This window comes from Poeciliopsis prolifica, unplaced genomic scaffold, assembly GCF_027474105.1.
Source record: "Poeciliopsis prolifica strain line A6 unplaced genomic scaffold, Auburn_PproV2 SCAFFOLD007, whole genome shotgun sequence".
Taxonomy (NCBI): domain Eukaryota; kingdom Metazoa; phylum Chordata; class Actinopteri; order Cyprinodontiformes; family Poeciliidae; genus Poeciliopsis; species Poeciliopsis prolifica.
The window spans coordinates 12,998,995-13,026,026 of NW_026562382.1; the positions used below are offsets into that span (position 1 = coordinate 12,998,995).

A 27,032-nucleotide genomic window follows, 5' to 3' on the forward strand; every position below is an offset into this window, starting at 1 on the left:
GCTGTAAACTAACAACAAGGAGATAGCTTTTTTCTGTTTTCTGTGAGGTTTTACCAACACAGAGATGCTCAGAGCAACTGTAGCAAGATGTAGGCCTGTAGTGATGCTCAGACACATCAGAGCTTCAACATTTCCTCCCTCTCCTATCCTCTGCACTTCATCAGTCTCAGTCTCAAAATGACAGTTTTTATTTCCTCTGTTCAGAGAATCCTGAATTTCTCTTCAAAGACAAAAATAAATTAAGAATGCTATCCTATCTACTGTACATTATGAATCAAAAGGGAATCCCTGCCATGAGTTTGCCTGGATGCAGTGCTAGACGACGGGAGGTGGAGGTGGGATGAGGCTGAGGATGAGGGGAGATTATGCAGGACTTTGCTGTAGGGAGAGTTTTGTTCTCTATGATGTCCTCTTATTGCTGTGTTTTCTGCAGAGCCCTCTAATATGAACGTGATGGCCACCAGGCAAAGAAAAATAAACAAACGGATTCAACACCCTGTGGAGAGGTTCACCACGATGACGGAGCACCGACTTTGTTGTTTCTGATGGTGGTATCGGAGCACTCTGCTTCTGACGAATCACAGTCTGAGTCTGCAAACTGCAGCGGATTCTGGAGGCAAAATGAGAGAAAAAACTTGAGCAAAGATCTGGAAGCTTTAAAAATCACTTCACATCTTTCTGGCTTTTCTTTAAGTTTGTAATAATGAAGCATACGCTGGCTATAAAATCAACTGCTAGTGGTCATATAAGCCAAAAGTCATATAGATTTTTGTGACAATTTGCTGTTTACTGTCATTAAATGAAATATAATTAGTTTTTGTTCAAGCCAAATAAAATGTGGCTGCTAATTTCAATTTAGGGCCAAAAAATAAGCCTTGCACAATAAGCTTGTTTTATTTTATGATTAGTTGCATCAAAAAATAAACTTTGCTAAATAATATCCATTTTCCTGCTTATTTGTGTAGTTTTATTTAGTCATTAAGGAGATGATGTCTTTTAAAATGATTGAAAATTTTATTCCTGAAAAGGCAGCCTGCTGAAAAGTGCAAAGCAGTTAGTATATGCCTCTTTTTTTTTCTCTCTGCCTTCCTGGCACTTTTGCTCATTTTCCCTGTCTGAGTCTAATGAATAATAGTTCATGAAGGACAATTTTGTTTACAGAAACCTCATGATCTATTACATTCATTGTTTTAGTTTTCTTACTTATTTAAAATGTGTTCCAGTTCCACAGTTAGGTGTTCTTTAGAAATGAAAGTTTATTGATCTTTGAGAGGATGTACTTGCATTATTATGCACTTATAAATCTGTATACTTTTCCCACAGTACAATAGCTGCGTGCTGCCTACACCTTTAAGTCAAAAGCCAAATCTGACCTCATAGCTGTGTTCGTCCGAGCACAGCTTTCCCAGCGAGATCTGCGTCTTCACCCTGCGGACGGCGCACTCCTTGTCGGAGAGGCCGTCGGACTGGGTGGAGATGTCGATGGGGATGTCGGGCGTGTGCGACAGCAGCTCGTCCAGGTGCTCCTCCTGGCTGGCGCTCAGGGGTCCGCTGTGCGAGTGGTCGCTCGTGTTGCCCTCCTCCCCGTCCGACACCGACAGGTTCTCCGAGCTGAAGGTGGAGTAGGACTGGAAGCTGCTCATACAGCGATGGGGTCTGGTAGGAGTCAAGGGAAATATTCCAGAGTGATTTGTGGTCTTTAATAATTAGGCTTCATTTTGATTACGCTGTGCAAAAGGGTCTTTTGTTTCAGTTGTTAATGGATTCATTCAGCAGGATTACGACACGTAAAAGTCAGTTTGCAAAGTATTTTACCTTTGTCGCCGTGGAAACTCCACTTCACTGTCCACCTCTCCCTCCTCCTCTTCAGATGACTCATCACCACCCTGAAAAGTGCAGCAGCAATGGCCGTTGATATACAGACACTCACCATACACACACAATGTCTTCCAGTATTCACTCCTGCAGAGTATTTTAACATTAATACCTCAAACTTTGTTTAGTGTGTTTTTATTTACACTGCTTTTAAATTACTTTCACCCCACAAGCACAGTTCTGGATGTTGTGGATTTCATTGGGATTTTATGAGAAAGATGAACACAAATAATTACATCATAGTGAGTTTTTTGAAATATGCAAGTCCCTACCAGATCTACACAGAAAATGTTGAGCCCATTCCTCTGCAAAATAGCTCAAACACAGTCAGATTTGCACAGCATCTGTGAATATTAATTTTTAGATTTCTTAGTTGGACTGCAGAGTAGACTTGGACTAGACCATTCTTAACATTGAATATGCTGTGATCTAAATCATTCCACTGATGCACTGTCTGTGTATTTGGGATTAACACCCTGTTGAAAGGTGACCTTTCAACCTGGTCCTAAATCTCTTCAGATGTGAGTCTCCTATTATTGCCCTGTATTTACATAAAGAAACAACCCCACAGCATGATGCTGACATCACCGTGTATTACTAAAGTGACGCACAGTGTTTCCACCACACATCACATCACAAATACAGTCCAAAAGAAACACCTACCTAGTGGTCTTTAAGAGTTGTTCAAAGTTTGGGAAATTGTTTTAATGTCTCCACAACTTTATTTCTGACTGGTCTGATGTGTTTCTTGGGCTTCATGCTGCTGTTTTTGTTCATTAATGTTTCCCAACAAATCATCTGAATTTAGATTGAAATCAAAAGTTTGACTCTGTTTCCCAAATAAATAGCATCTGACGGCAGCTGGAAACGTTGCATTTAATTTGGGGCTGTCAGAGTAAAGCGTGTTCAATACAGATGGAGGCGACACTTCAATTTTTATTCATTAAAAGAAAACTGAAAAACCTTTACTTTCATTCTACTTTGCAACAACTCACTACTATTGTTGGCCTATCACATAAAATCCCAGTAAAATATGATGAAGTTTGTAATTGTAATGTAACAAAATGTGAATAAAGTCCAAGGTGTGTGAATGTTTGTGTAGTAATTCATGGCTGTTCACCTTTCTGAGGGGTCTGAGGGTGCGGGGCAGTGCAGAGGGTAGCAGGTGTTTGGACTGGGATGGATCCTGCGCCTGCGGGGCAGCGAGGTTGCCGTCCTCTGCGTTTAAAGCTGCTTCTTTATTGGGTGGCGCCAGGGAAGACTGGTTGCTTTCCTGGGTGCTAAGCAGTGAGTAGTGCGGTAATTCTGGTTGGCTTAGAGTGGGCGGAGTCTCCTGACAGTGCAAGCAGCCGGGCACAGGGTGAGCCTGGCAGCAGGGACATAACAGCACAGCGCCGGCCCCTGGTATTGGGTTGGAGCTGGTGGATGAAGTCCGCTGCCGTGTGTCTGCATCCACGGCTGTGGAAATGAGGTCAGGACTGGAGTCAGAGACGCGGCGCTGGAGGTGGTCGGTCTGAGGGCTGCGGAGGGCGGCGGCGGGGCCGAAGTAGCGCAGATTGTTGGCACAGTTAACTACAGCCTCCTCGCGGCCTTTCAGGGGAAGAAACTGACCCTCAGCTGGTGGGTGGTGGTGATGATGATGATGATGGTGGTGGTGGAAAGGCTGCTCCTGCAGAGACTGGGTGTCTTCTGGGGCTCCAGCGACAGGCTTCAAGGCGCCAGGGAACTCGCTGTGGCTGCCTTTGCTGTTGGCGCGGCGATGGCGAGGCTTGCTGCGGTAGCGCGTTTTCCCGGGAGGCGTCGAGACTTTGGGGCTGGCCGACAGAGGCGAAGGTGATGGGAGAGGATCGGCGCTGGGGATGCCGTCAGAGCGCAGCAGGTCCGGCCTACAAGAAAGGCATTCAGCAACAATGCATTCAGTCTAGAGGTGTTTTACAGAACTCTAGAATATCGTTTTGCACTGGTGCAAGTAACCGTTGTTTCGGCGCATCAACACAAAGGTTAGATGTACCCACGTTAAACACAGCAATTTTACAGGTTCAACTTATTTTAAGTCTCTGCCCGTTAAGGTAACATTGATTTGTAAATCCTTAATTAACATTCAAGTAAAAAGCTTCCGTAAAAGTGTCCAAAGTGCTTCAATGAGCTGAATTTTAAACTTTAAACGTTTCAAAATAAATAAAAATTAATCCAAGTGCTAAACATCTTATGAAGGTTCAATTTTCTTCCGAGTAATTATCTCAGACTTAAAGTTAGTGAAGGGAAGTTCTTCTTCTTCAGTACTGAAGGCAAATTGATCATCATCTCAGCCTCGTCTGATGACTTATTTGCTGCTGAAAGGTAGCAGTGGGAGGAGTCACCTCCACGTATTTATCATGACTTTGTGCTTCTTCATTGTTTATATTAATTTCCTATCAGAAGCAAAGTTCCTTTAATGCCAATAATTTTAATGAGGACGTTAAAATACTGATGAAGGGACTGTGTAAGGTTGGAAAATGAATGCTTTCTTACTTTTTCCCCCTGATGAAAGCAAATTAAAAGTATTAAACTGAAAGTTTATGCCTCTTGTTTTCACAGACTACAATGGAATGACACAGGGGAAATACACTTAATATCCTTTTAGCGCGAAAGTGTAAAAACTCAGAGGGGAAAGGACGGCTAGAAAAGAAAATTTGCTGGTTTTGCCTTCAATTAAACTTATGAGAATTTTCTAGGTGAATATTTTTTCCAATAGTTTCATATTTGACATGGAAGAAAACAAATGTAAAATAAGTTCTCCACCAGTTTATGCTTGCATTCATTTCAAGATGAAATAAAACAGAACTAAAATCTGAGACCTTTTGGTGGGTGGCATTCCAGGTTTGTGTGAGATGCTTCCTTTTTTCTTGATGAGCTTCTCGACGGCGTTGGATCTAACGATGGGCCGGACCAGGTGGCGTTTGTAGCTACCTGGATATTTCTTCTCCACTGCTTGCTCCCTCCTACAGAGACAGCAAATGTTTGGTTTGGTTTCACAATATGGGATGTAAAGACAAAAACACCATGAGGCAGAAAACTTCATCCAGGAATAAAAATCTTGAATCTACAGAGCAATATGAACTATTTATTGCTGGAGTATCACCCAGTAAAGGTCCATTGTAAGGAAATGACACCAAAGTGAAATAATGCCTTGTATTTCTACATACTTCATGAGCTCCTTCTCTCGGACCTCCAGCTGCAGCATGATGGCACTGAGCTCCATGTAGAGGTTGTTAGCTCTCTCAAGCTTTCTCTCATAGTGCTCCCGGATGTCCAGAGCATGCCTAAAAGAAAATGAAAAAATAAATAAAATCAGCATTATGTCTTCCACCCGCTGTCCTGTTAACAAAAACCATCATAAATTATTTGGTAAACAGACCTGAGTTCATCCCTCCTGCGACGGATCAGCTCCTCGTCCAGCCTGTGAATGCAAGTGCCTTCACTTTTGATCTTCTCAAAGTGCTTCTTCACCTCCTCCCTCCACTCTGCCTGTAGCATAAATGGACAGTTTAGAAAACCTGCATGCAAAACTGCAGCTGTGAATTCAAAGTGTTTTATTGAGATTTTATGTGTTTAAACACAAAGTAATTCAGAATTGTGAAGTGAAGTGAAAACAAGAATATGTAGTTTTCAAAATAACTACATATTTGCAGTTATTTTTAAAATAAGAACTACTTATTCAGTACAGTGGCTGTAGTGAATCTTGCCCCTAACACAATTCAGTACAACCACTTGTCTTCAAGGATTTAATGTGCAAAGCAATTGAGAAATAAATCATACTGGAGAGAAAAAGTGTAACTATGCATCATTGTCTTTCCACTTCACAATCCCATGTTACTGTGTGATGTTTTTTCCTATAAAATCCCAAGGAAAGACAAAGAAAAGAGAAAAAACCTGAAAAAGTATAAAAACAATTTTGAAGGCCCTATGCTGCGAGAAGAGAAATTTGAGTTATGTGGGCATTTTGTCTGAAATCCAAACCTGAGACTTGAAGTAGGTCTCCTGAGGAGTTCCTAAAACATCAGCAGAGGCAATGTCGAGATGGAGGAGGATCTGACGAAATGAAGGCCTATTCCTGGGCTTGCCTTGCCTGGAATGAAGCAAAACAGTAAAGGAATCAAGATTGATCTCAAAGTAAATGCAGAGCAGTTGTCACAGCATCGGGTCCAAATTTACCATGTTTGTTTCATGAGGATTTTAAAACCGTCTGGGCAGGTGGAGGGGACAGGAAGGTGTAAGCTGTTGCTGCCAACACCAAATGATGGCGGACGAGTCCACATCTTTGTAGGGAATTTCTCCTGTGAGCAATTCCCATAACACAACTCCAAAAGACCTGAAAAACACAAAGTAACACAAACTCCAGTCTCAATGTACCATAGACAGCTCCAACATCAGATTTTCATCTCTAAATTAGAGGCAAAAAAAGCTTTTTATTCAATATCTTTAATAGAATGTGGATCAATTTAGAATCGGGTGTGTTAATACTCACCAGATGTCGACTTTTTCAGACACAGGCTCATTTCTTATGACTTCTGGGGCCATCCAGGCCACCGTACCCGCAAATGACATCTTCGTACTTTTATCGCTGAGCTCTTTGGATGTTCCGAAGTCAGAAATTTTCACAGTGTCGTTGTGTGTGACCAAAACACTGAAATACAGAGAGAAGAGAGTTACAAAATGAGCTGATTTTCTATAAACTATTCACTTTAACAATTAAGCTTCTTCGCTGATATGCCACTAAATTTAAAGAGCATCATCTTGTTTTTTTTTTCTTCTGTAGCATACTCAACTGTTTTTCAGAAAAGTGTTTCTGAATCATCCCATTAGCTAAATGAGACTGACCTTTTACAGTGCTTTCAGCCAGCTATCATTCTGCTGACTAATACAGGGTTTGCTGCTGCAGCATGATGATATTGATTAGAAAGACAGAGCTACAGACACGACTGCAGAGGATGAGGCAGAGAAGGAGGAGGAGAAGCAGAGGAGCTTGCTTTTATTAACCAAAACATTTGAGCAAATGTCACTCTGTAAAGAGCTGGAGGGATGAGTTGCTGCTGCTACATTTATCCAAAATGTCTCACAAGGTAATAAAGTGGTTTGAATTTTTTTTTAATATAAAATCCACTCAGGACCAATGCAAAACTTATCTATGGATTTATATAGCAGTTTAGCTTTAAATGTGGAAGCCATGGATGGATGGACAGTTAGAAAGTTAGACTGACAGAAAGGTAAATTTATGGACAGATAGATGTAGAAAGGAACTAAATGGATGGATGTAAATGCAGACAGACAGAAAGATGGATGTCTGGATGGATGTAAAGCCGAACTGACCTGAAGAGGGATGTGTGGATAGAGAGACAGAAAGACGGATGGACATTCAACCATTTTCTATACTTTATTTTTTTTCTTGATCTTCAAATAACAAAAAACAAAATGTTCTTCTTTTTGTGGGAATCCTGTACTTTGCTTAAGAAAAGTTTTAAAGCCTCTCGTGTGACACTAGCAGTAAACCAGCAGCTCACTTGGGAGACTTGAGGTCCCTGTGGATGATCTTGTGAAGGTGTAGGTAGTTCATGCCGCCCGCGATCCCTGTGGCCCAGTCTACCAGCAGCCTTGGGGTGACCTTCCTCCCAGCCCTCAGCACCTCATACAGCTGGCCCTGGGCGCAGTACTCCATAATGATGCAGTAGCAGGGCGCCTGAGTACACACCCCTCTGACATTCACAAAGCAGGAAACATGTTTCAAAACCAGGATAAGGTAACTAGTAAGAAGTTTTTTGAGTTTTGACCTTACTTGAAGCTGATGATGTTGGGGTGCTTGAGCTTCCGCAGGTGCTTAATGTCCGTCTCTTTCTGCTCGCGCACCTTCTTGATGGCCACCTCCTCAGAGCGAAACTTGCCCAGGAAGACAGCGCCCTGTGCACCGCTGCCCAGCCACTGCAGCTCGGATATCTCTTCAAACGGGACCTCCCACATGTCTGCAATCAGGTTAATTACATTTCATCCTTCCGACACCTGTACTTTGTTACATTGTCCTGTGAGATGACCAACGTATTTATATTAATCTTACATAAGATGCACAGAAAGGATTCTGTCAGGTTAGCTGGTAGAAGGAAATATCTGCAATCTACTTAAGCATGTAAATAGAGATATTTTTTAGAACTTTGAAGTATAATAAACTATATTCAAACTTGTTTTTAAGTTTAAACTTTCAGATTTCTTAGGTGTTTTTTCCACTTGATATTCCGGTAGACATAATTAAATTACAACATTTGTTACATTTTCTCCTGGTGCTGTTCACTTTCAGACAACAGTGTAAAACAAACCAAAGCCTTTGAACAACCAGTTCACCCCCTAACCTTTGGTGATGCTGCACCAAGAATCTCGAAAGGAATTGATACAAAAACACTAAAGAGCGCAACATCCTTCTTCACAAAACGCAAACAAAAATAGTATGACATCAGATTTTATTGGCTGTAAGATTTCTCTTTAGCAAAAGACCCACAAGGCATTTCTCCTGCTAGTGCTAGACTCACACGTTTGCTTTGGTTGTATTTCCCCAGAATACCTAGCACTGTAGTACGCTTCCTGCTTTTAGAGCGGTCTCTGGTCTGCTTAGTATTCACATATGCTTTAGAGCCGCGCCGGAGTTGACTTCAACCAAGCCGAGATCTCAGGCAGACCAGAGATTGCTTTTCTGATCCACATCAAAATATAATAACACATTCACATCTCCCCAAATGAACTGTACTTTCTAGCTAAACTAGAGCTGGATTAAAATGGACTAAACAGGGATGGTATGGATGCATTATTAGAGACAAACCACAAAGGTCTGGAAGTATAGTAGATCTAAAATGTCTATACTGCCCAGCTAAAATGCAAGGTGTAATGACATAAATAAATCAGACCATTATAAATGACATTTTCACAAACTGGGACCACTTCTGTGCAGCATAAGTAACTTATACATGCAGATGAAAACAGCACAATGAACTATAAATGACATTCAGGGAGTCAGATGCTGCTCTCTCCCTGTTTTGTGAAGCTTTATTATCAGTGATGATGAGGAGAAGTTATGCTGCCTTACTTTTCATCTGAACAATGTAAAGCTTCAGCTCATTTGTGCCTAACCTCAACGCATATCCTTCAGCCAGCGCATCCAGCCTCCACAGCGAGCCCTGCAGCAAGGTGAGCCTACCTTTACCCATGACCTTAATTCTAACTGACAGCAGCACAGCCACTCAGCAGCCTCACACTAAAGGTGGGGACAGATATTCAGTTACGCTTTTGGTAGTACAACACATAACCGTTTGATTGTTTCTCAGAAGAGTTAGAGACAGAAGCCTTTTAATTAAACAGAGAGGGTTTAGTTTGTTAAACCGGACACCATGCAGGGAGATGAAACCAAGAGCTAACCTTGCTGCTGCAGCTTGTATTCTGTGGAGTAAGTTTTCCCAATGATGTTCCAGACGGGCCGGAGGCAGCCAAACAGCCCCTCCAGGAAGCCCCCCGACCCGGGCCCGGCTCTTTGGAAGTGCAGCTTGATATCGTCAGGGTGCCGTGGGTGGCTGGGTCTTCCCTCGCCGCTGTGGTCCACAGGACAGTCTCCCTCTCCCACCTGCTCGTCCATGCCACTCCCACACCCACCGTGCTCACAGGACGCCGGTGAGCCTGCTTCTTCCTGCTCCTGCTCCTGCAGCTGGAGTACACTGTTGTCAAAGTGTCCGCCTTCGCTCCGAGTGGAGTCCACACTGAGGGCCGTGTTTCCTGGGCTGATGCCCCCCAACATGGAGTCCTCATCCTGGCCGGGCGTGTGCAGGGGAACGGGCAGGTTGGTCGGCGGGGCAAGGTCTGTTATAATCTGAGGAGGTAAAGCAGCAGGTGGGGCCAGAGGAGGCTGGGATTGGGCATTGGGAGAGTTGGATTTCTTCATGGCGTCCCCAACCACAGAGAGCTTAAGCTCTTCTTTCAGCTTCCCCACCAAAAGACTGGGGCAGGAGGTCCAGGAAAGCACCTCTGGGGAGCTGCCCATGGTGTCATGCATGTGGATAGGCAGCCAAGTTACAGTGGGAGGTAGGCGTCCTAACGCACTGGTCTCTCTGGATGCTGAAAATCACCTGCAGAATAAAGAGGAAGGAAGAAAAAGGAAATTTTTTATTAATAAAACCCAAAAACACTTTTTACACATAACTAGTTCCACAAACTGAAACTCAATCCTCTAATCTTTTATCACAGATCTGTTGAGACAGAGTAGATGGTTATTATTTCAGGTGACAAAGTCTAAACGTGACAGAGTGGGAAACTCTAGAGAGAGAATAAATCTGTACATGAAAGACAGGAGAGAAAATACAAATAATACCATCCAGGGAAACTTTTGGCAAGCAGCTAGATCAAACCAGCTGCACACAAACACAGATGACACTGGGACTTTACGAGGATCGCTGTGACCGACCAGTAATGACACAGGAACCATTAAAGGTTGGGAGCAAAGACATCTGGCACACATGCCTCCTTTGCCCTGCTTAACCAGCTGTGCTGACCAGAGCTACTGAGGTACCAGAACCACACAAAAAACTGCAGGACTGAAGCAAAACCAGAACTTTACACAATGAGCTTCACCAAACAGCCTTTCTGGATCTTTAAAAAAAAAAAAAAATGTTTAAAGATAGAAATCACAGGAAGTAACTGAACTAATAAAACTGGCAACAGAGCTTTCTTCAGTGCATGTTGAAATTGATTTGTCTAAAATAAAGTACCATCCATCTGCTCTATTCTCAGAAGTTTTTTTTCCAAATGCAGCTGGTTCGGCTTATTCAATGAGTTTTTCACACAAATTTATTTAATTTCTTTTTTGTTTTGGGCACATTTGTATTTGACTCCTAAGGACATGTCTAAAGAAGAAATTAATTAATTATAAAAAAAAAATGAAAGAAGCATTCTTTAGAATAAATAGTGAACAGAAGAAGAGACAGATTTAACTATAAAATGACATCCAGATGGACTGAAAAGTTATCCAAACCAGTATGACCTTGTGTGGTAAGAACATTCCCCTAGATCTAATAACTGGTTGTACCAAAAGCTGCCATAACTGGATACAAGCCTTTTATATTGCTGGAGGGTTTTCAAGCAGGAACTGCCTGTTTAAAGTCATGCCACAGCATCACTGAAGGATCTAAGGGTTGTAGTGAAAGGTGGAGTTGCTGTTGTGCTTTGGATTATTGTCCCGTTACTTAACCATAAGTGTATTTGCGGTTACAAACTGCTGGCTGGACATTCTCCTTTAGGATTTTCAGGCATAAAACAAAATTCAAAGCAAGTCGTTGATGTCTTGGAGGATTGAAGTAGCCCCTGACCATCACACCATCACCACCATGTCTAACCAAATGTGATGTTTTCATGCAGAAATGGCGTATTAGCTAAACAGCAGATATAATGAGACACATACTATTTTTCCAAGTCTTGAGGAACATTGATATGGCACACTATGATTATCTTATTTCACTTGTTTTGTAATTTCAACTATTGTACAGGCACAAATAAAATGTTTCAAATAGTAGCTCAACAAGACATGGTTTGTTTAAAATAAGTAACTGTCACACTGTGAAAGAAAAAAAAATCCAAAACCACACTGAATTAACAATAATGTGAAGCAAAATGCAAATGACACAGTTTGCATTCTTTGTGCTCTTTAACTTAGTGACCTCAGGCCTGATTCATTTGTGAGATTTTATGTGTCTTTTTATTCCCAACACTGCCTCAAGGAGCTGCCAAAAGTGAAAACGCTCAAATGTTATTTTCACGCTGTGGTTTTTAACTTGCTGTAAACTGTGGGTGGCACATACTGAGTTTTTAGCTTGATTTTTACACAAAATAAGAAAAAATGTGTAACTTAATTACAGTTTGAACAGGCAGCAGAAAACAGTGGAGAGTGTACAAATCAGATAAGACAAACAAGAGATGAAAGGTTTTAGGGAGGAGAAGAAGCTCCAAAGTGGCATTCAAGACACATATTGTCCAATCAAAACTCTTCTGGAAAGCAGCTTTAATTTCTAACCCATAAATTCACTCCTTAGCCTTCAGCAACATTTTTACACGATTGGCTGGAAAAATGAGACGGTGACACAAAAACGGAAAAAGAAGAACTTGTAATAAAAGGTCGTCAAATGAAAGAAATTAGAGATATATGAAACCATTTAAAGTGAAACTGTATTTTCCATGAAATGAGCCCAAGAGAGAGTAAGACATCCAGTAAACAAAAGGAAGGCTAAACAGAGAACAGTAAAGTTTAAAATTATTTTTAACTTCCAGCTTCTGTGTCTCTTGGAACATTTTATGTTTTGGAAATTTTGGCATATGTTAGAAAAAAAAAAAAAAACTTCATTGATCCCAGAGGGACATTATGTAAGATAAATACGGTAGATCGGGAAGCCAATCCTGTAGGGGACACTGTTGGTGGCCACCGTTTTGCAATACTAGCAGTGCTAATTATTAATATAAGATGCTAAAAACTATTTTAAAAAAACAGTTTAATAGTTATTGATTTTCCACAAACATTATATGACGATATCAATTATTAATGAACTAATCATTATTATCCCTTTCTGTCAGGAGTACAAAAAAACATGACATGGATACTGTTCTGGTATCTTTTACAGCAGATCTCCAAGAATTGATTCAATCCAGTAATAGCAGCTCAATTGCACTTCAGAAACTGACCACAAAATTCTGATCAATACATTTTTAAAAGGACTAAAAATAGACAGGTAAAGCTAATCCATTAAATGATACTGGGCTTTAAACCTCTGTTATTTTTTTTTCTAATTTGCTTTCAACAACCAAACTTTAAATTGTTTTAATCAACTGTTATTAAAAACTTTCTAAAAGTCTAAAGAAATAGTTGAAAAGACATTGAGAAAGCCTAAATAACCAATAATTGAGTCTATTTTAAAGGAACCCATGAAATACTGACTGCAGGAGGCAAAATATTAACTAATGAAGAACAACAAAAGATGTCTGCCCAAAACTGTAGCTGCTGTTTGCATGTTTGTGAAAATCCATGTAGTATATCTCTGTGTATCCACTGGGGGTAACCTGAGCGCTGTGAGAGTGTGGCAGCTGCCAGCAGCTCATCTATAATGCAGGCGTTTGCCTAAGCACGCTGCTGAGAGTGCAGGGGAAGGAGAGAACGCTCTCTCAGGTATCCAATAAATCCCTCCCTTCCAAAGCAGAGACAAGCGAGCCGTGTGAATTGAGGGCCGGTGGTGTAATTCCACCTCGCAGCATCAGAAGGCATCAGAGCTGGCCTTCTGATGCTGACCCTGAAGTGGGTGGATGTGGTTGGCTGGGCAGAGGCATAAAGACATACTGCAACCTCTGTAGCTGAACTGAAACTCTACAATTATCCTGGCTGATTAATGACCACAGAGCGCAGGTGCCTTCCAACCTTTTATGTCTGTTTCCTGACACCAAGAGGAGGAAAGAAACCTCTTGCTCCCGTTCATCAATCTCTAATGGAAGCCCTCTGAGCCTGATGGAGAGCAGACAGACGGTTTCGTTTACATAGTCATTTATTTACAGGACTTTCCAAAAGACTTAGTGACCAAGAACAAGGACACATCAGCTGCACCTCTGATGATAAAAAAAAAAGAGTTTTAAAAAAAGATGGATATTGGTTCAGAGGAGGACACAATGCACATCCTAAGCAGGATGAATATTATAGAGAATGAGCCGGATGGGGAGGGACGTAGGGGGGAGAAATTATCAGGAGCTGATCCTTTAATCCGCCCACAGGGCTGCAGCTTGAACAAACACACATCCAGATATGTTTTAGTTATTATTTATATACATTTTTTCCCCATGAACTCTCTTCTTCATGGTGGGCATATTTTTAATTAGAGATACACTTAACTCAAGGGAGCTGCAGTTATTGTATCCTTCATTATGCATGTGTGTGTGTAGAGCATTTGGTGATGGTGCTGGGGAGGGGATCAGGTTCACACACACATGCCCTGGGCGTGTCTGGCAAGATCCAATAATCCCACTACTCCCAGCTACCCACCGGGGAAGGCAGCTCATGTTTTAGCAACAACGCTCAGCAAACGCCTGCGTGTCTGTTGTATCTTTACAAACAGCAGCTGAAACCGCCATCAAGTATCAACACAAGAGTGGATACTTCACATCAACAGATGTAATGTTTGTCCTGGTATCCGAGTGGGCAGCAGCCATCTCATCTGCGTTTCCGTCCTCATTAACAGGAGCCCTGCTGGGAGGCACCCAGGGGGAGAACCTCCTTTCAGGTGACAGCTGCGCCTTCAACAAAGAACCAATTTAGCCTCCCATCCCACCTCATCATTCACGTGTTACCATGTCGACACTACATCCATCCCAACCCTATGCTGGCAGTCACTCTCGATCCCATTCAGCTCTCTGGTTTGAAGAGGCTGAAGGCCACATTCACGGAGTCGACAAAAGACAGAGTAGAGAAAAATTTTACTTGAAAAACAGCAATGTGACTTCTTGAGTGAAACATGCAACATTTGTTTGGGATTTATCTGCTTATTAGACTTTAAAAAACAAAAGCAAAATGTATAAATATAACAGTATTTTGATATTGAGCAGTCAACTTCAAATATTAACATCTTCTAAATTTTTGGAATATTTTTTAAACACAGCTTTCAATATCTTTTATTAGGGTTTTGATAGAACAATATGAAGGAGTATGTAATTGTAAAGTATGGAAGAATACAGTTTCAACATAAATCTAACAAGCGTGGCTTGAATTCATATTCAGGGTTATTTAGTCCAGTTTTCTTCATCTACAATCCAGTGCCGTCAAAGTATAAGTGGGCAATAACAAGTTAGAAAATTATTGCAATAAATTGTGATACTAAGGTGATAATTTCTAACATTATTACTAATAAACTATTTATTACTTCTTTTTAAGGTAACTGTATGGCTGTGAGTTCATGGAGCAGCATTTATAGTCTCACAAATCCAAATCCTATTTTTGAAAAACATTCCCATTTCAAATAGTCTTCTTCAGGACACTACTTACTTAAGGAAATGTTATTTATATCACTAAACTGCAAACAAGAACTGCATTTAATCGTATATTCAAATGTACCTATGTTTCTTGATGCTCTCGTGGAGTAAAAAGCGGAGAGATTAATAACTACTGTCAGTTTTGTTCTTATTGAACACCTTTAATTGAAAATTTATTGAGACACCAATTATCCTGATAAGAAGTTTTTTCTGATAAACGATATGCCCATCCCTACTCCAGAGGTCACCTAATTACTGAACAGGTTCCACCTGAACTGACAGGCTGAGCAAGGAGAACATTTATTAGAGAAGCAACACAATCACAACAGGAAGAAGGTTTAGTGGTTTGTTGTTATATATTGTCTCTTTGGTACTAACTATGACACTACATGATCTAAGAAAACTGTTCCTATCTCATTATTAAGGACAAAAAAAAAAAACAGTCAATGCCACAGTACTGGTTGGTTGTGAGAGTTAAAGAGCAGAAAGTCCTCTGGTGGTCAAACAAACACTTACAAAATAAAGATGAGATCAGCTGGCTGAGGCCCAAGAATCGCCTACTTAACACATCACAACAGAAAATAATGAAAAACAAACAGTGCTACAACCCAAACTCTGGAGGAGCTGGACAGATGCACAACTCAGCTGGGTAAATCTATTGACATCACAACTGTTTGTTGAAAACTCCTCTTGTCTAGGTTTGTGCAGCAGTGTCAAGAAGTAAGTTACTATGGAACGAAAGCCATAAGAAGTACAATTTGAAGTTTGACACAAGGGAAAAAGGGGACACCGCATGTTCTGGTCACATGAGACCAGAGCCAAGATGGACACTCATTCATCAGCTGTCTAGAAAAGAAGAATCAACAAGTTTCTCTCCACATGTGCAAAACTGGTGGAAATAAATAGCAGACAAGTAGAGTCCTTTTCCCAACATCTGAAGCTTATTTCTGGGACAAATACCTTCACCACAAAGTTTGTGTCCCGCTTGGGCTCCTCTCCTGAAACAGATGGTGAGAGCTGTGCTGGTCTCCACCGAACATGTGACAGTTTGTTTTTCTCGGTCATAGTTGACGAGGTGAACTCTGATATCTGTACTTGTTTCCCCACACTATGGACTGTTCAAGGTCTCAGTTCAGCCTGTGAGTAAACAGAGTTATAAAACTCAATTGACATACACGAAACTCACAGATGTAAGTCATTGTTCAAGCAGACAAATCTAGTAGGTATTTAGAAGTTTATGTGTGAATAAATCTGCATTACCCTCTCTAGCCTCACCAAACTGTATGTGGGTGAGAGCAATAATCTGTCAATGTGGGAACAGCAAATTATTTTTCACAATCTCTTTCAGCAGACATTGTCCTATAATCCTTCTTCCCTCAAATTCAGATGCTGTTTGGAATTAAAGCAGTACATTAACCCTCAACTGTTTAGCTGCAGGTTAACGGCTGGACTGGGAATCAAACAGAAACACAGTCAACGCTTTGGCTTGAACCAGAGGGAAAAGACCAGGTGGTGATAGTGTGTACAAGTTTGATTTTTATGTTTCTAGGCAAACATGAAGCGTAGACGCATCAGATGGGAGTTAAGCCACATTCTCTACCCTCATCGATCCTACGTCATGTTCTGGAGGAATCCTCCAAATGTCTGACACAGAGAGGCTATGAATCATTAGCACTCCAAACACACACACACGATCGGTGCCTCAAATAGCCTCAGCTGGTACCAGCCAGAACAGGAGAAAATAAATAACTGGAGAAAACACACGTCAGCTTCATTCTCTGGGCTCTTAGTGAGGCACATCAGCCAGAACATTCAAATACCCACAGGGTAAAAATGGCAGCTACAAACAGGGGAGAAAGGATTTTCATAATGTATATTAGTAATTAAATCAAAAGCACACATCAGATTTCAATCGTTCATTACTTCTTAAGCAAAGATTAAGCAAAAATATAGAAATCATTAACGCAAAATAAAAAAACAGTACTTCGTACGTTGTAAAACTACGACTAATTTAAACAAGTTTTTGATTGTCTCATTCAATAATCCAACTCTTGCAATATCATTTTGATAGAAAAGCACCTATATGCAGGTGAGGCATTCGGCCAATCATAACTTAAGCCTTTTTCTGTTCTGTTAAGAACATTAACTTGCTATCCAAATTAATGAGCTGTAGTTCTTCATTTATGCAATTGTGTTGAGCATTCTTAGTGTTTGACATTGGGATATATTTTCTGGAGCATCCATTCCTAGAACACTGGCAGATTGTTTCACCACATTCTGAAAAAAAAAAATTACTTATTTTAATAAAACCAGTTTTTAATCTGCTGAGTGAGGGTGTGCTTAAATAGTCTGAAAACCTGGTAACCAGAGACTACATCCAGATACACAACACATTAGAACTGAAATGGGGTGTACTTTCTTTTTACCATGCTTGCAGTCTCTGTACTGTTCATTTCAAGCAGCAGTTTGTACTTTTCCAGACTTCAGTTTTCAGTGTATAAACCTTTCCTTTAAATTTATATAAACCGTTCCTTTAGTTTCTAACTGTACAGTAGAAACTGTACAATAGAAAGACATGGATGCATAGAAAAACACAAGATGGATACATGGATACACATTTAGAAATCAGAACCAAAACCACATTCAGTCTTTATGCTCCTCTTATCTGGAACAAACTTTCTGTAAAAAGGCTATAAACAATTTTTTTCCAAGTTGCCTTTGATTAACAATAACTAGAAAATCTGCAATTTTTTATTACTTCTCTTTATTTTGCCACTGCAGAGCAATGAGGTTTCCTGTTTCTTGTGTTATGTTTTATCATGTAAGGCATTTTGAATTACCTTGCTGCTGAAATGTGCTATACAAATAAACTTAATTTGACTAGAAAATGGAATATGGAACGGAGTGGAAATACAAACGTCATCTTTCAATTTATTTTCCAGAATGGAGAAACACTAATACAGCAAGATTGCAATCAACTTTTTGGGCCAACTTTTTGGGCAGCAGTTTTATTCCTGGTAATGATGACAAAATATGCTCTCTGTAATCGGATTCCTTCATACAGATGCTTTCATACAAAATTCATGAAGAGATAATAAGAAGTCAAGGCCAAAGAGGTGATGGTGGACTCAGAAGAAAAGCAGAATGCAAGAGGAAGACGAAAACAGAAAAATATGAATGAAAAACCTGACTGGTTTTCTGCAGCTACTAAGGCCGCCAGCAGCACAATACTGTACCGACCAAGCTCTAATGGGAAAACCTCCCAGAGCGACAACAAAGGGCACAAGAGGAGCCGGCTCCATGTGAACTAGGCCCGTCTGCCCTGCACGACCAGGAGAGAACAACACGCTCACACACACGCACGTGTACACACACAAAACACTGCAGCACCAGAGCAGCTGCTGCCACAACAACTCCCCTTGTGCTCTTTTAATGGGACGGTCTGCCTGGCCCGCTAACAAGGACAGAGACAGACAAACATGCATATTGCAGGAGACTGGCTGTGACTGACACCATTTTTTTCCCCAAATGGATGCAATATGGAAAGCCACAAAGCTAAAGAGCAGAGAAATGGGTCATGTGATTCCAGTGAGACCAGCAGGAAACCTGGAAATCAATATACATTAGTGCTCCTAGCGGTTCCAAGCTTTCTATGACCCAGGATCAGCCTTAGACACACATGTTATTCTAAATTGTAAACCAGCTGAAGTCAAACTGCATAGATAGGATTCTAAAAAAAAAAAAATGGACGAATGGATCAGCTTCACCCCTCCTCTTCCTCTCCTCTAAAGCCAAACTGCTGGCTATTCATCCTACACAGTTATATAAACATGCTTAGTAGCAGAGAACAGAGGTAGGCACTCTGAGCTTTCCAGCTGCCAAGTAAATTAAGAGATTGGTGAACACAAGAAAAAAAGGAGGCAAAGTGGGTCAATTTGGGTTAAACAACACATTCGTGATGATAGTAGTACCAGAAAATCTGGGCGAAAATCTGGTTCCATGAATGAAAAAACAAAGGTGAGGTGGAAATGTGCGTGTTGCTTTAACCTACATCACCTGTCCTTCAGAAGGCATGAATAACACTGCATCAAAAAGCAGCAGCAGCGTCACTGCTAAGCCTAAAATAGATCATGCACGCACCGACGCACGACTGCTCAACACACTCCTGCAGCACCACTGCTGAACACACACTAAAACATATGGAAAAAATCTCAAGTACACACAATATGTGTCCTGTTTTTGTACGCATACTGGACAAAAGATAAACCCCAAATCAATGAAAAAAGGAGAAGCAGCTTCACATTATAGAGACCCGGCAAGAGAAGCTTACTCACCGGAGACACGGCTCAGATTCATGGTCCTGTCTCCGCTCTGAGGCAGGGACAGAAGACGGTTATAAACCCCCCGAGAGGACAGCTGAAGACGACGAAGACACGAGGGAGAAATGGTCAGAAAGGGAGAGAGGGGAAAAAAGACAGGCATCCCTGTGACTCGCGCAGCACCTGAGCTGTGAGTGGGTGGGCGGTGTGAACCGTTTCGGTGTCGCTGGGGACCTGCTCACGTCACACTTTTCATGAATGGAGGTGTCTGACGCAGCGGAGGACGAGGGTCAGAGAGGAGGAGGGATGAAGCGGGGATTCGTGGGCGGAGCAAAGAGGGGTGAAATGAAAGCAGAGGAGATGGAGGAGGATGCGACGGGGAGGAGGTGGGTCAAAGCAGCACCAGCTGGAAACAGCAGGTTGGGCTGCAGTGGTGCCTCTGTAAGTAGGACAAACTGTTTCTGCTCAAAAGAAAATCCATTTGGACCAAAATCAGTAATCACTTTTTTGTCCAAGCCGACTCTGACCCACGGCTGTGGATTGCACGATGCAAAATGAAACATCAGTGTGCAATCTGTCAAAACAATGCATCTTGTTTCACAGTCACGTGTGGCTGAAGCATAAAAATACCCTTTGTAGCGCCGAGAGATGAATAAGGCAGCAACACACAGTCTTTATACTCAGCGAGGTGGAGAGAACATTTTTCGTATGCATAAAGCCAAAAGATAAATGTCATGTTTTAGTAATCCGAGACCACAGAGAGAATATCAGCTGTTAAACAAGATCAATACAATTAGATAAATAATCTTCAGTTACAAATGTGAACATTTTTATGTAGATTTTTATGTAGATAGAAGCAAGAAAAGGACTGCTAAGATTTAAACGTATTCAGAATGTATTTTATCTGAAATATTTCAAAATGTCTGTAGTTTTAGGTTACTGTAAAAATAAAATAATTCCACTCTTGTAAGTTTTAAAGGATTTTATTCAAATGCTATTTTATGAAACATTAAAATATTGCTGTTTGCATTTCTACATTTACATAATTTAAAAACACATTTTTTTTCTTATTAACTTTAGATTTCCCTAGAAATCTAAAATTGCTGAGATGTTAGTTGGCAGAATAATTTTCTTGTTTTAGGGATTAACAGGGTTTATTGCAAATATTATTTCAACTTCGAAAGAGTGCAAATAAAGAAGAAAGAAATCTAAAGGTCATAATGTCAAAATCAGATGAATTCCTCTCAAAAGGTCACATTTCTGGTTTTCTTCTCCAATGCCAACACATTGTCTCCAGATGAACTTTATTAACATCCACTGCCAGCTTCTTATCTCGTTGTGTGTCTGAAGGTGTGTGCAGTGTGTACTGACCTGTCAGGTGATTCATGAGCATCTCAGAGATCTGCACAGTGGGATCCGGTCTCTGGCTCGACTCCTTCTGGCTGCTCACCTGCGAGCAAACACAAAGAACGGCGCTAATGAAGTGATGGGTTAAATTTAGCTAGAAGTAAGAGCTGAGAGGGACTGCCCAAGACAAAAGGAAGTTGTAGTGATTATAAACTAGCTGACTGAGAGCGTGAGAGGAACAGATGCTCCCCCTGGAGCTCCTGTTTCAGGCCCTATTCCTCTGGGGAGGGGAGCGGCCGGGTGGGGTAGCAGGAATGTAATGATGCACGGAGCGTTATGGGGGTGTTGTGATCTGGGAGCACCATTGTCCGGCGTTGATCCTCAGGCCACACCCCACCAGCCGGGGGACCCTGTCAGAGGAGGAGGGTGCGTATCCTGGGGCGGCGTGCTGGCTGAAGCGTCCAAAGCAACAAGAAAAGGCGTGAAATGGCCTTCAAAAGAGTCACAGTCCGGATGGCCGTGAACGTAGAATGTTTGGAGTCATCACTTACAGCTAGATATCTTAAAATTTCACCTGTGTATTTAAAGCCATTTTTGAGAAAGTACAAAAGACAGTGGAAGAAGGTCCCTGCATACCAAAAATTAGCTCTGATCAAATATTGACAAAGTGAGGGAGAAGCTCTCGACATACATGCAGGGGAGGAATTTTAATATCTGATCTGTTTGCTCAGCGAGAACGTCTAGCCCAGCTCTGAAGCCGAGACGCCAAAGTCCAGCTGATTATAAGAGCTGCATGTCAATGTGGGGAAAAACAAAACAAAACAAAACAATAAGCTACACCAAAATACAGAAACCACCTCCATGGATTAAATAAAACATTTCCAAAGCAAGTGATAACAGGAGAAAAAAAATCCAGATGCTTCTATAAATCTCAGAAAATTACAAAAAAACTCTGAAGATAATAAAAAAAAACAAGGAATATATATTTTACTAAAGAAATGTACATAATAATAAACAGAAACATTTAATTGAGACAAAAATGTTGATGTGTGACTCAGCCAAACAGACAGTCTTTGGTAGGTTGGTTTTACAACTTGGATAAAAAATGTAACAACAAAATAGGTCTGAATCATTTTCCGCCAAGTCCCATTGTACTTTTGAGTTTTTTCTTTAAGCTAAGTGTTTCATAATCTCAAAATTGTTCTCCAGTTTTATTCCAGCAAACTCTAGAAAATAGTGATCAGATCTATACGTCTTCTTTATGCAGCTCCTTTTTGGGTTGTGGCTGCTCACTGCAGGTCAGATGGCTGAAAAAAGCCAACTATATTTCCCTCATTCACAAAAGAACAACAATCAGGACAAACTAAGCAGCTAAAAATAATCTTTTAATATCTGTGTTATTCTGCAAAATAAGGCCTCAAACCAACTGGTGTTTATTTGACTTTAATGATCAATATTGTATTCATTTTTTGCAGCATTCTGAACAATTGTTGCTTTTCCTAAAATAAAAACAATAAAAACATATTGGGACATTTTTTCCTCCAATTTTTATGTAAGTGCTGTGATACTCTGAGATCTCTAGTCAAGGTTATCCTTCTGTGAGAATCTCTTACAATCATATGTTTACTACATTTAAATATAAAAGCAAGACTTTACTTTCAGAGAATCCTTCTCATAAAAAGATACCTTAAATCTCAAAAATTTCACACAAATACAATAAAAAGCAAAAAGACTGGGCAGCAAACAAAAAACTGATTGTTTAAAGCCACAACTTTAAACCCATTAAGTTAGAGTGACACCAAGCAAAGCTCCGCTGAAACTGTATTTTTTATTCTCACTGTCACAAATAACCACCTCCAAAGCATTGTAGCAAACCACGTGCACCCTGCCACAGTTCCTCCCCACCCCACTCACTGATGATAAAATCCTTCACAAAGAGACAATGTGTGTCGACATGCCAAACAAACTGCTTAGGAACGCTCGGGGAAGATGACAAAGAGCCGTTGAGTTGCCCTCTGAACGCTGCGCTGCTCTGGTTTCGCTGCTGTTTCAAGGCTGGAGTGAGTGACTGTATGAGTGGGCGAACACTTTTCACAATTTTAATGTAGCAGATGGTGAGTGTACATGCATGTTTGAAATGGTGAGCGAAAGCTGAATTCAAACACAACTATTACAAAAAAAAATTCTTTGAAATGTAATAAACTGAGACAATTGAACATCTATAATGACTTTGTAATTAAAAGTTTTAATCCAGTTTTAGTAGAAATAACAAGCTTTTCTCTTTTTTTCTGGAGTGAGAGAAGCAGCTTTCTTGCTTTTATTTTCATCACAGCCTTTCCCAAGCTCTTACTGCAAGACGTTTCCTCGGAACATTTAGAAAATAGAAAAAAGGCTACATACTGCAATCATTACAGCACAGATAATTACACTCAGGACTAGTCCTACTAGCCTATATATAATATTTACTTAGTACGCACTATTTACATGCTTCACAATTTTAGGATTACAAAAAATCTATCTAATTGTATTTCTTCTTGATACTTGAATGACATGTATTTTTGCATTTCCAATTTTTAAGTTGGGTTAAGAGAAATGGGCCCCAGATTATAGGGACATATGATGTCAACAAATACTAAAATATTTCTGGATACTCTCATGAATTTAAAAAAGCAAAGTATAAAATAAAAATAAATCGCCTTTATTTCCTAGGAATTAATTGAGACATCAACAAATGTGATCAGATATTTTGGTACAAATTTATTTCCACTCCTGAATGAATGTACTCCCTCAAAAGTTAGGACACCTTTATCAGATGCTTTATTTTTATTCATAGTAACTTTTCATAACTTTATGTATTACATTTTTTTATTCTGTGTTTAACTAACACAGAATGAACTTCTTGCCGTTCTTAAAATGTTATTACTGCTTTAACTAAAAAGAAACATTATCAGATCAAAAGATTACTTTAAACCTAAATCTGTCAGGGATATGAATAATTCTGGGCTTAAGAGTATAAAACCAGTTCAACTTCAGAAAGGGAGCTATTATTGATGAGAGTCAGGTTCTCATATGCACTAAATGAAGTTATAAAAACCCTAACTTTTTATTTTCTTTTACAGAAATGTTACATTTCAAACTATATCTATGTTGAAAATGAGGAAAAATATCAGTAAAAAAGGTTTAAAAAAATTTAATAAGACGAAACAAAACTAGAAATTACAAAAAGTTATTTTGATTCTTTTTCGGATTAAAATGTTCAGAATTTTATTATTTTATTTCTCACAACAATTACAAGGTTTTAATTTAATTTCTGGAAATACCCTACACTGCCCACTCTAAACTACTAAAATGCATCTGTTCTGCGTTTCAGTCGACTGGTAAAGTAAAAAAAGAAAACATAAAAATACTAAAATATTGTTGCATATGATATTCAAACCAGAAAAATCAGAACTGAAGTAATAAATAGGAGACATCAGCTATGTTGATGCACCAGTTTCAACACAAACTAACATTTCTAAAATAAGAAGGATCTCAAACATACCTTTTAAACAATATTTCAGAGCTTCATGGCTCAGCAGGAGCAACAATAACAGATCATAGCGTGAGAAAATGTGGTTAGGCCAACTGATTATATAATAAAATAATTTGTCTGTCAATGTTTGGAAAGTCTTTTTATGCTCTGTGAGGTAAACAGTGAGGTTTCCATGCAGATCTCCAAAACAAAAATCAAAAGAAGAATCTGACCTCTGTTTCTCAATCTGCCTCATTTCTCCGATTGCAAAACGTCTCCATCTCTGCCTCCAGCATCCGCGATCCCCACGTGAAGTGCGGCCAGTCGCTACTCCATGTGCCCTGGCTTCACAACCAATCGCAGCAGAGCTGTAAGCCACACTGACCGGGCTCCGTTATACACACTCATTACTATTTCACCGGCAGCGGAACAGCAGCATTGACAGCTCCTGTGTCCCCTTCATTAATAAGAGACAAAGCAGCATCGCACACAGAAGCTTTCAGTGGCTTACCTTTCCAATCTGCCAGCACAGGCGCAGGCAAGGGCCCAAATACAGACGCTGTGGCATACACACATCTATAATTACTGACAAATACACAATACTGCAAGGATTGTTAGCCACAAGCCTGCAATACAATGACGGGGTGTTTACTGATTATTTCAAGGTGAGTAATTTAGAACCTGAAATGCAATTATGGCTCTTAGATAAAGAAAACAAAACAATTACAGTGACTTCCAACAACAGTATATTGCTTAAAATAATAATAATCACTGGGATAAATATTGCTAATCTGTTTTGTCACATTATAACCACAAACTAATGGATCGCTTAATGTTTTTAGCACATAGTGATAAAGGAGAAGAACAATACATGACATTTCCCATAAGAGGCTCCCAATACCATCTCCAACATTATCTCCATTTAACCTACTTTCCAAATCTCAAATGTTTATTTTTGTAATTCCAGTGAGTGTACTAAAGGCATTAACATACTCAGAAGTTTGATCAGGGAGTTATGCTTCTCTGAAATACAACATGTTTAAGTCATGTGAGACGACAACTAATAAATGTAAAGACATTTGGAAGGGCTGTTATTTACTAGCATAAATCTCATATAATATTTCCATGTCATGCTTTAGATATTCTAGGCTGTTTCTTCTGATTGAAAGTAAAAGAAAAATACTTTTGCGTAAATAGCAGTAAATGTCAACAAAAATAAATACAAAAAAATAGTCTTTCAGTCCATAATGAAATATAATTTCTACAAAAAAAGAAAGCAAAGATCAGCTCACCATAAACACATATGATAATGTGTAAACTATGTAAAAGTCAATGTGACTTAATTTTTTTTTCTTAATCTGAATTTTTTTATTTTTTCCTGTTTTTATTTTTGTTTTCCTATTTTTGTTTTTAGAGTCTCTTAATCAACTGTCACTATATTTCGAGGTTCATTGCCTTGATTAAAATTGTAAATTAGTCCTCTTGCTTTATGCTTATAAAGCAAGAGGACTAATTTGTGATGCAATAAATACCAGTATGATTTGTTGCTTCTTGTATTCTCAATCTGCACTGTAACTTAATAACAGCACAAGCAAACATTGTTAACAGTCAGAGGCTGCATATTTCTGTTTGTACAACCAATTTAATTAAGATAAATCCTTTTTCAAAGGGCTAGTAAAAAAGTATATTATTGCAACTATCACCCATCTCTCTGTTAGAATTTGAGTTAAAATCAACGTTTTAAGGAGTTTCCCAACTGATGTTTCCAAAAGATCAAGTAATGTTCTGACGTCATGAGCAAACCTCATTGGCTACAATGTGAATGATTTTGCACGCAAACCCAGGTGATTGTTTGGTTTTTACATAAACAAAGCAAGTTCTGCCCACAACAACTGCTGACGTTGGGAGACAGATAATACTTGAGAGATTACGGTGCTGAGCCCACCAACATCTTATCCACTGACCAATCTGCACTGAGGGGAAATTACATAATAACCGCTCCACACGGTTCATCCAGCAGCACTACAACAATCTATATCCTCATTTCCTCAGGAGCAAAAAGATGAGGAGCAGTAGGCACAAATCCTTACACTACCACAGCATGCCCATCCTGAGCGTGATTTCGCAGACTGTGTGGAGATTCATAAAGTTGAGCACAGAGGCCACCCAAAACTGTCCAGTCCTCTTCCTTTAAATAAATAAGAGAATAAGAAAAGTCTGGGGAATGTGAACGTATGTACCCCTTTCACCTTGGAGTCGCGGCCATCGTGACATTATATCAGTGGGACTGGGGAAGGACAAAGTAACAAACACAAATGCACAAAGACAAGGGTGGACTCCGGGGCAGAGACACAGAGTACAGTATGAGCCGAGGTCACCAGGACATGCGCACAAGTTTCATGTGCTGCACATAAGAACCTTTTATTCTGCTTTTATAATCTGGACAAAATCTGTCGGTCTTCAAAAACTTTAACATCACTAGAAATAAAGTGGAATACCAAGGACTAGTCTATCTGTGCTTAAAACCACTCTTTGTGAAGGTAACTTTGGAACAGCTACACAGTAAAGAAATAAAGACATAAGTGTCCACTCAGAGTTTTCCAAACCTATCAGCTTTCAACACACAAACTTACCATCGCAGAGACGAGTGGCTCCCACTGTCAGTCTGAATAAACAAACAGCACCAATGAGCCCATTAAACAAAGACAGGAAGACAAGACAAACAGTCTCAACAACTATTACAGGCTCATTGCTTGTTTTTTGTTTGATGCTAGAAACTTGCACATATGCAGTGTTGGCTAAAAAAAGACAGGATGAAGGACGATGAGATAAAAACTAATACGTTACAGCAGTTGATGATGATTGATTGTACTCTCAAGAGCAGTAGAGATACCGAAGATATTGCTTCTTCAATAGTACAA

The 27,032-nt window shown here is 40.0% G+C and overlaps 1 protein-coding gene across 1 annotated transcript; it reads right to left on the reverse strand.

Moving 5' to 3' along the window:
- Positions 1-373: 373 nt before the first annotated feature.
- si:ch211-45c16.2 (mitogen-activated protein kinase kinase kinase 13) lies at positions 374-27,032 on the reverse strand. The gene is given in 16 exon segments (XM_055031952.1): positions 374-610; positions 1,374-1,656; positions 1,816-1,886; positions 2,996-3,761; positions 4,713-4,856; positions 5,061-5,177; positions 5,273-5,382; positions 5,875-5,983; positions 6,070-6,147; positions 6,149-6,226; positions 6,383-6,541; positions 7,416-7,607; positions 7,688-7,871; positions 9,310-10,010; positions 20,625-20,703; positions 26,745-27,032. Coding segments are annotated over 14 exon segments (3,021 nt in total). The 5' UTR covers positions 9,938-10,010; positions 20,625-20,703; positions 26,745-27,032; the 3' UTR covers positions 374-508.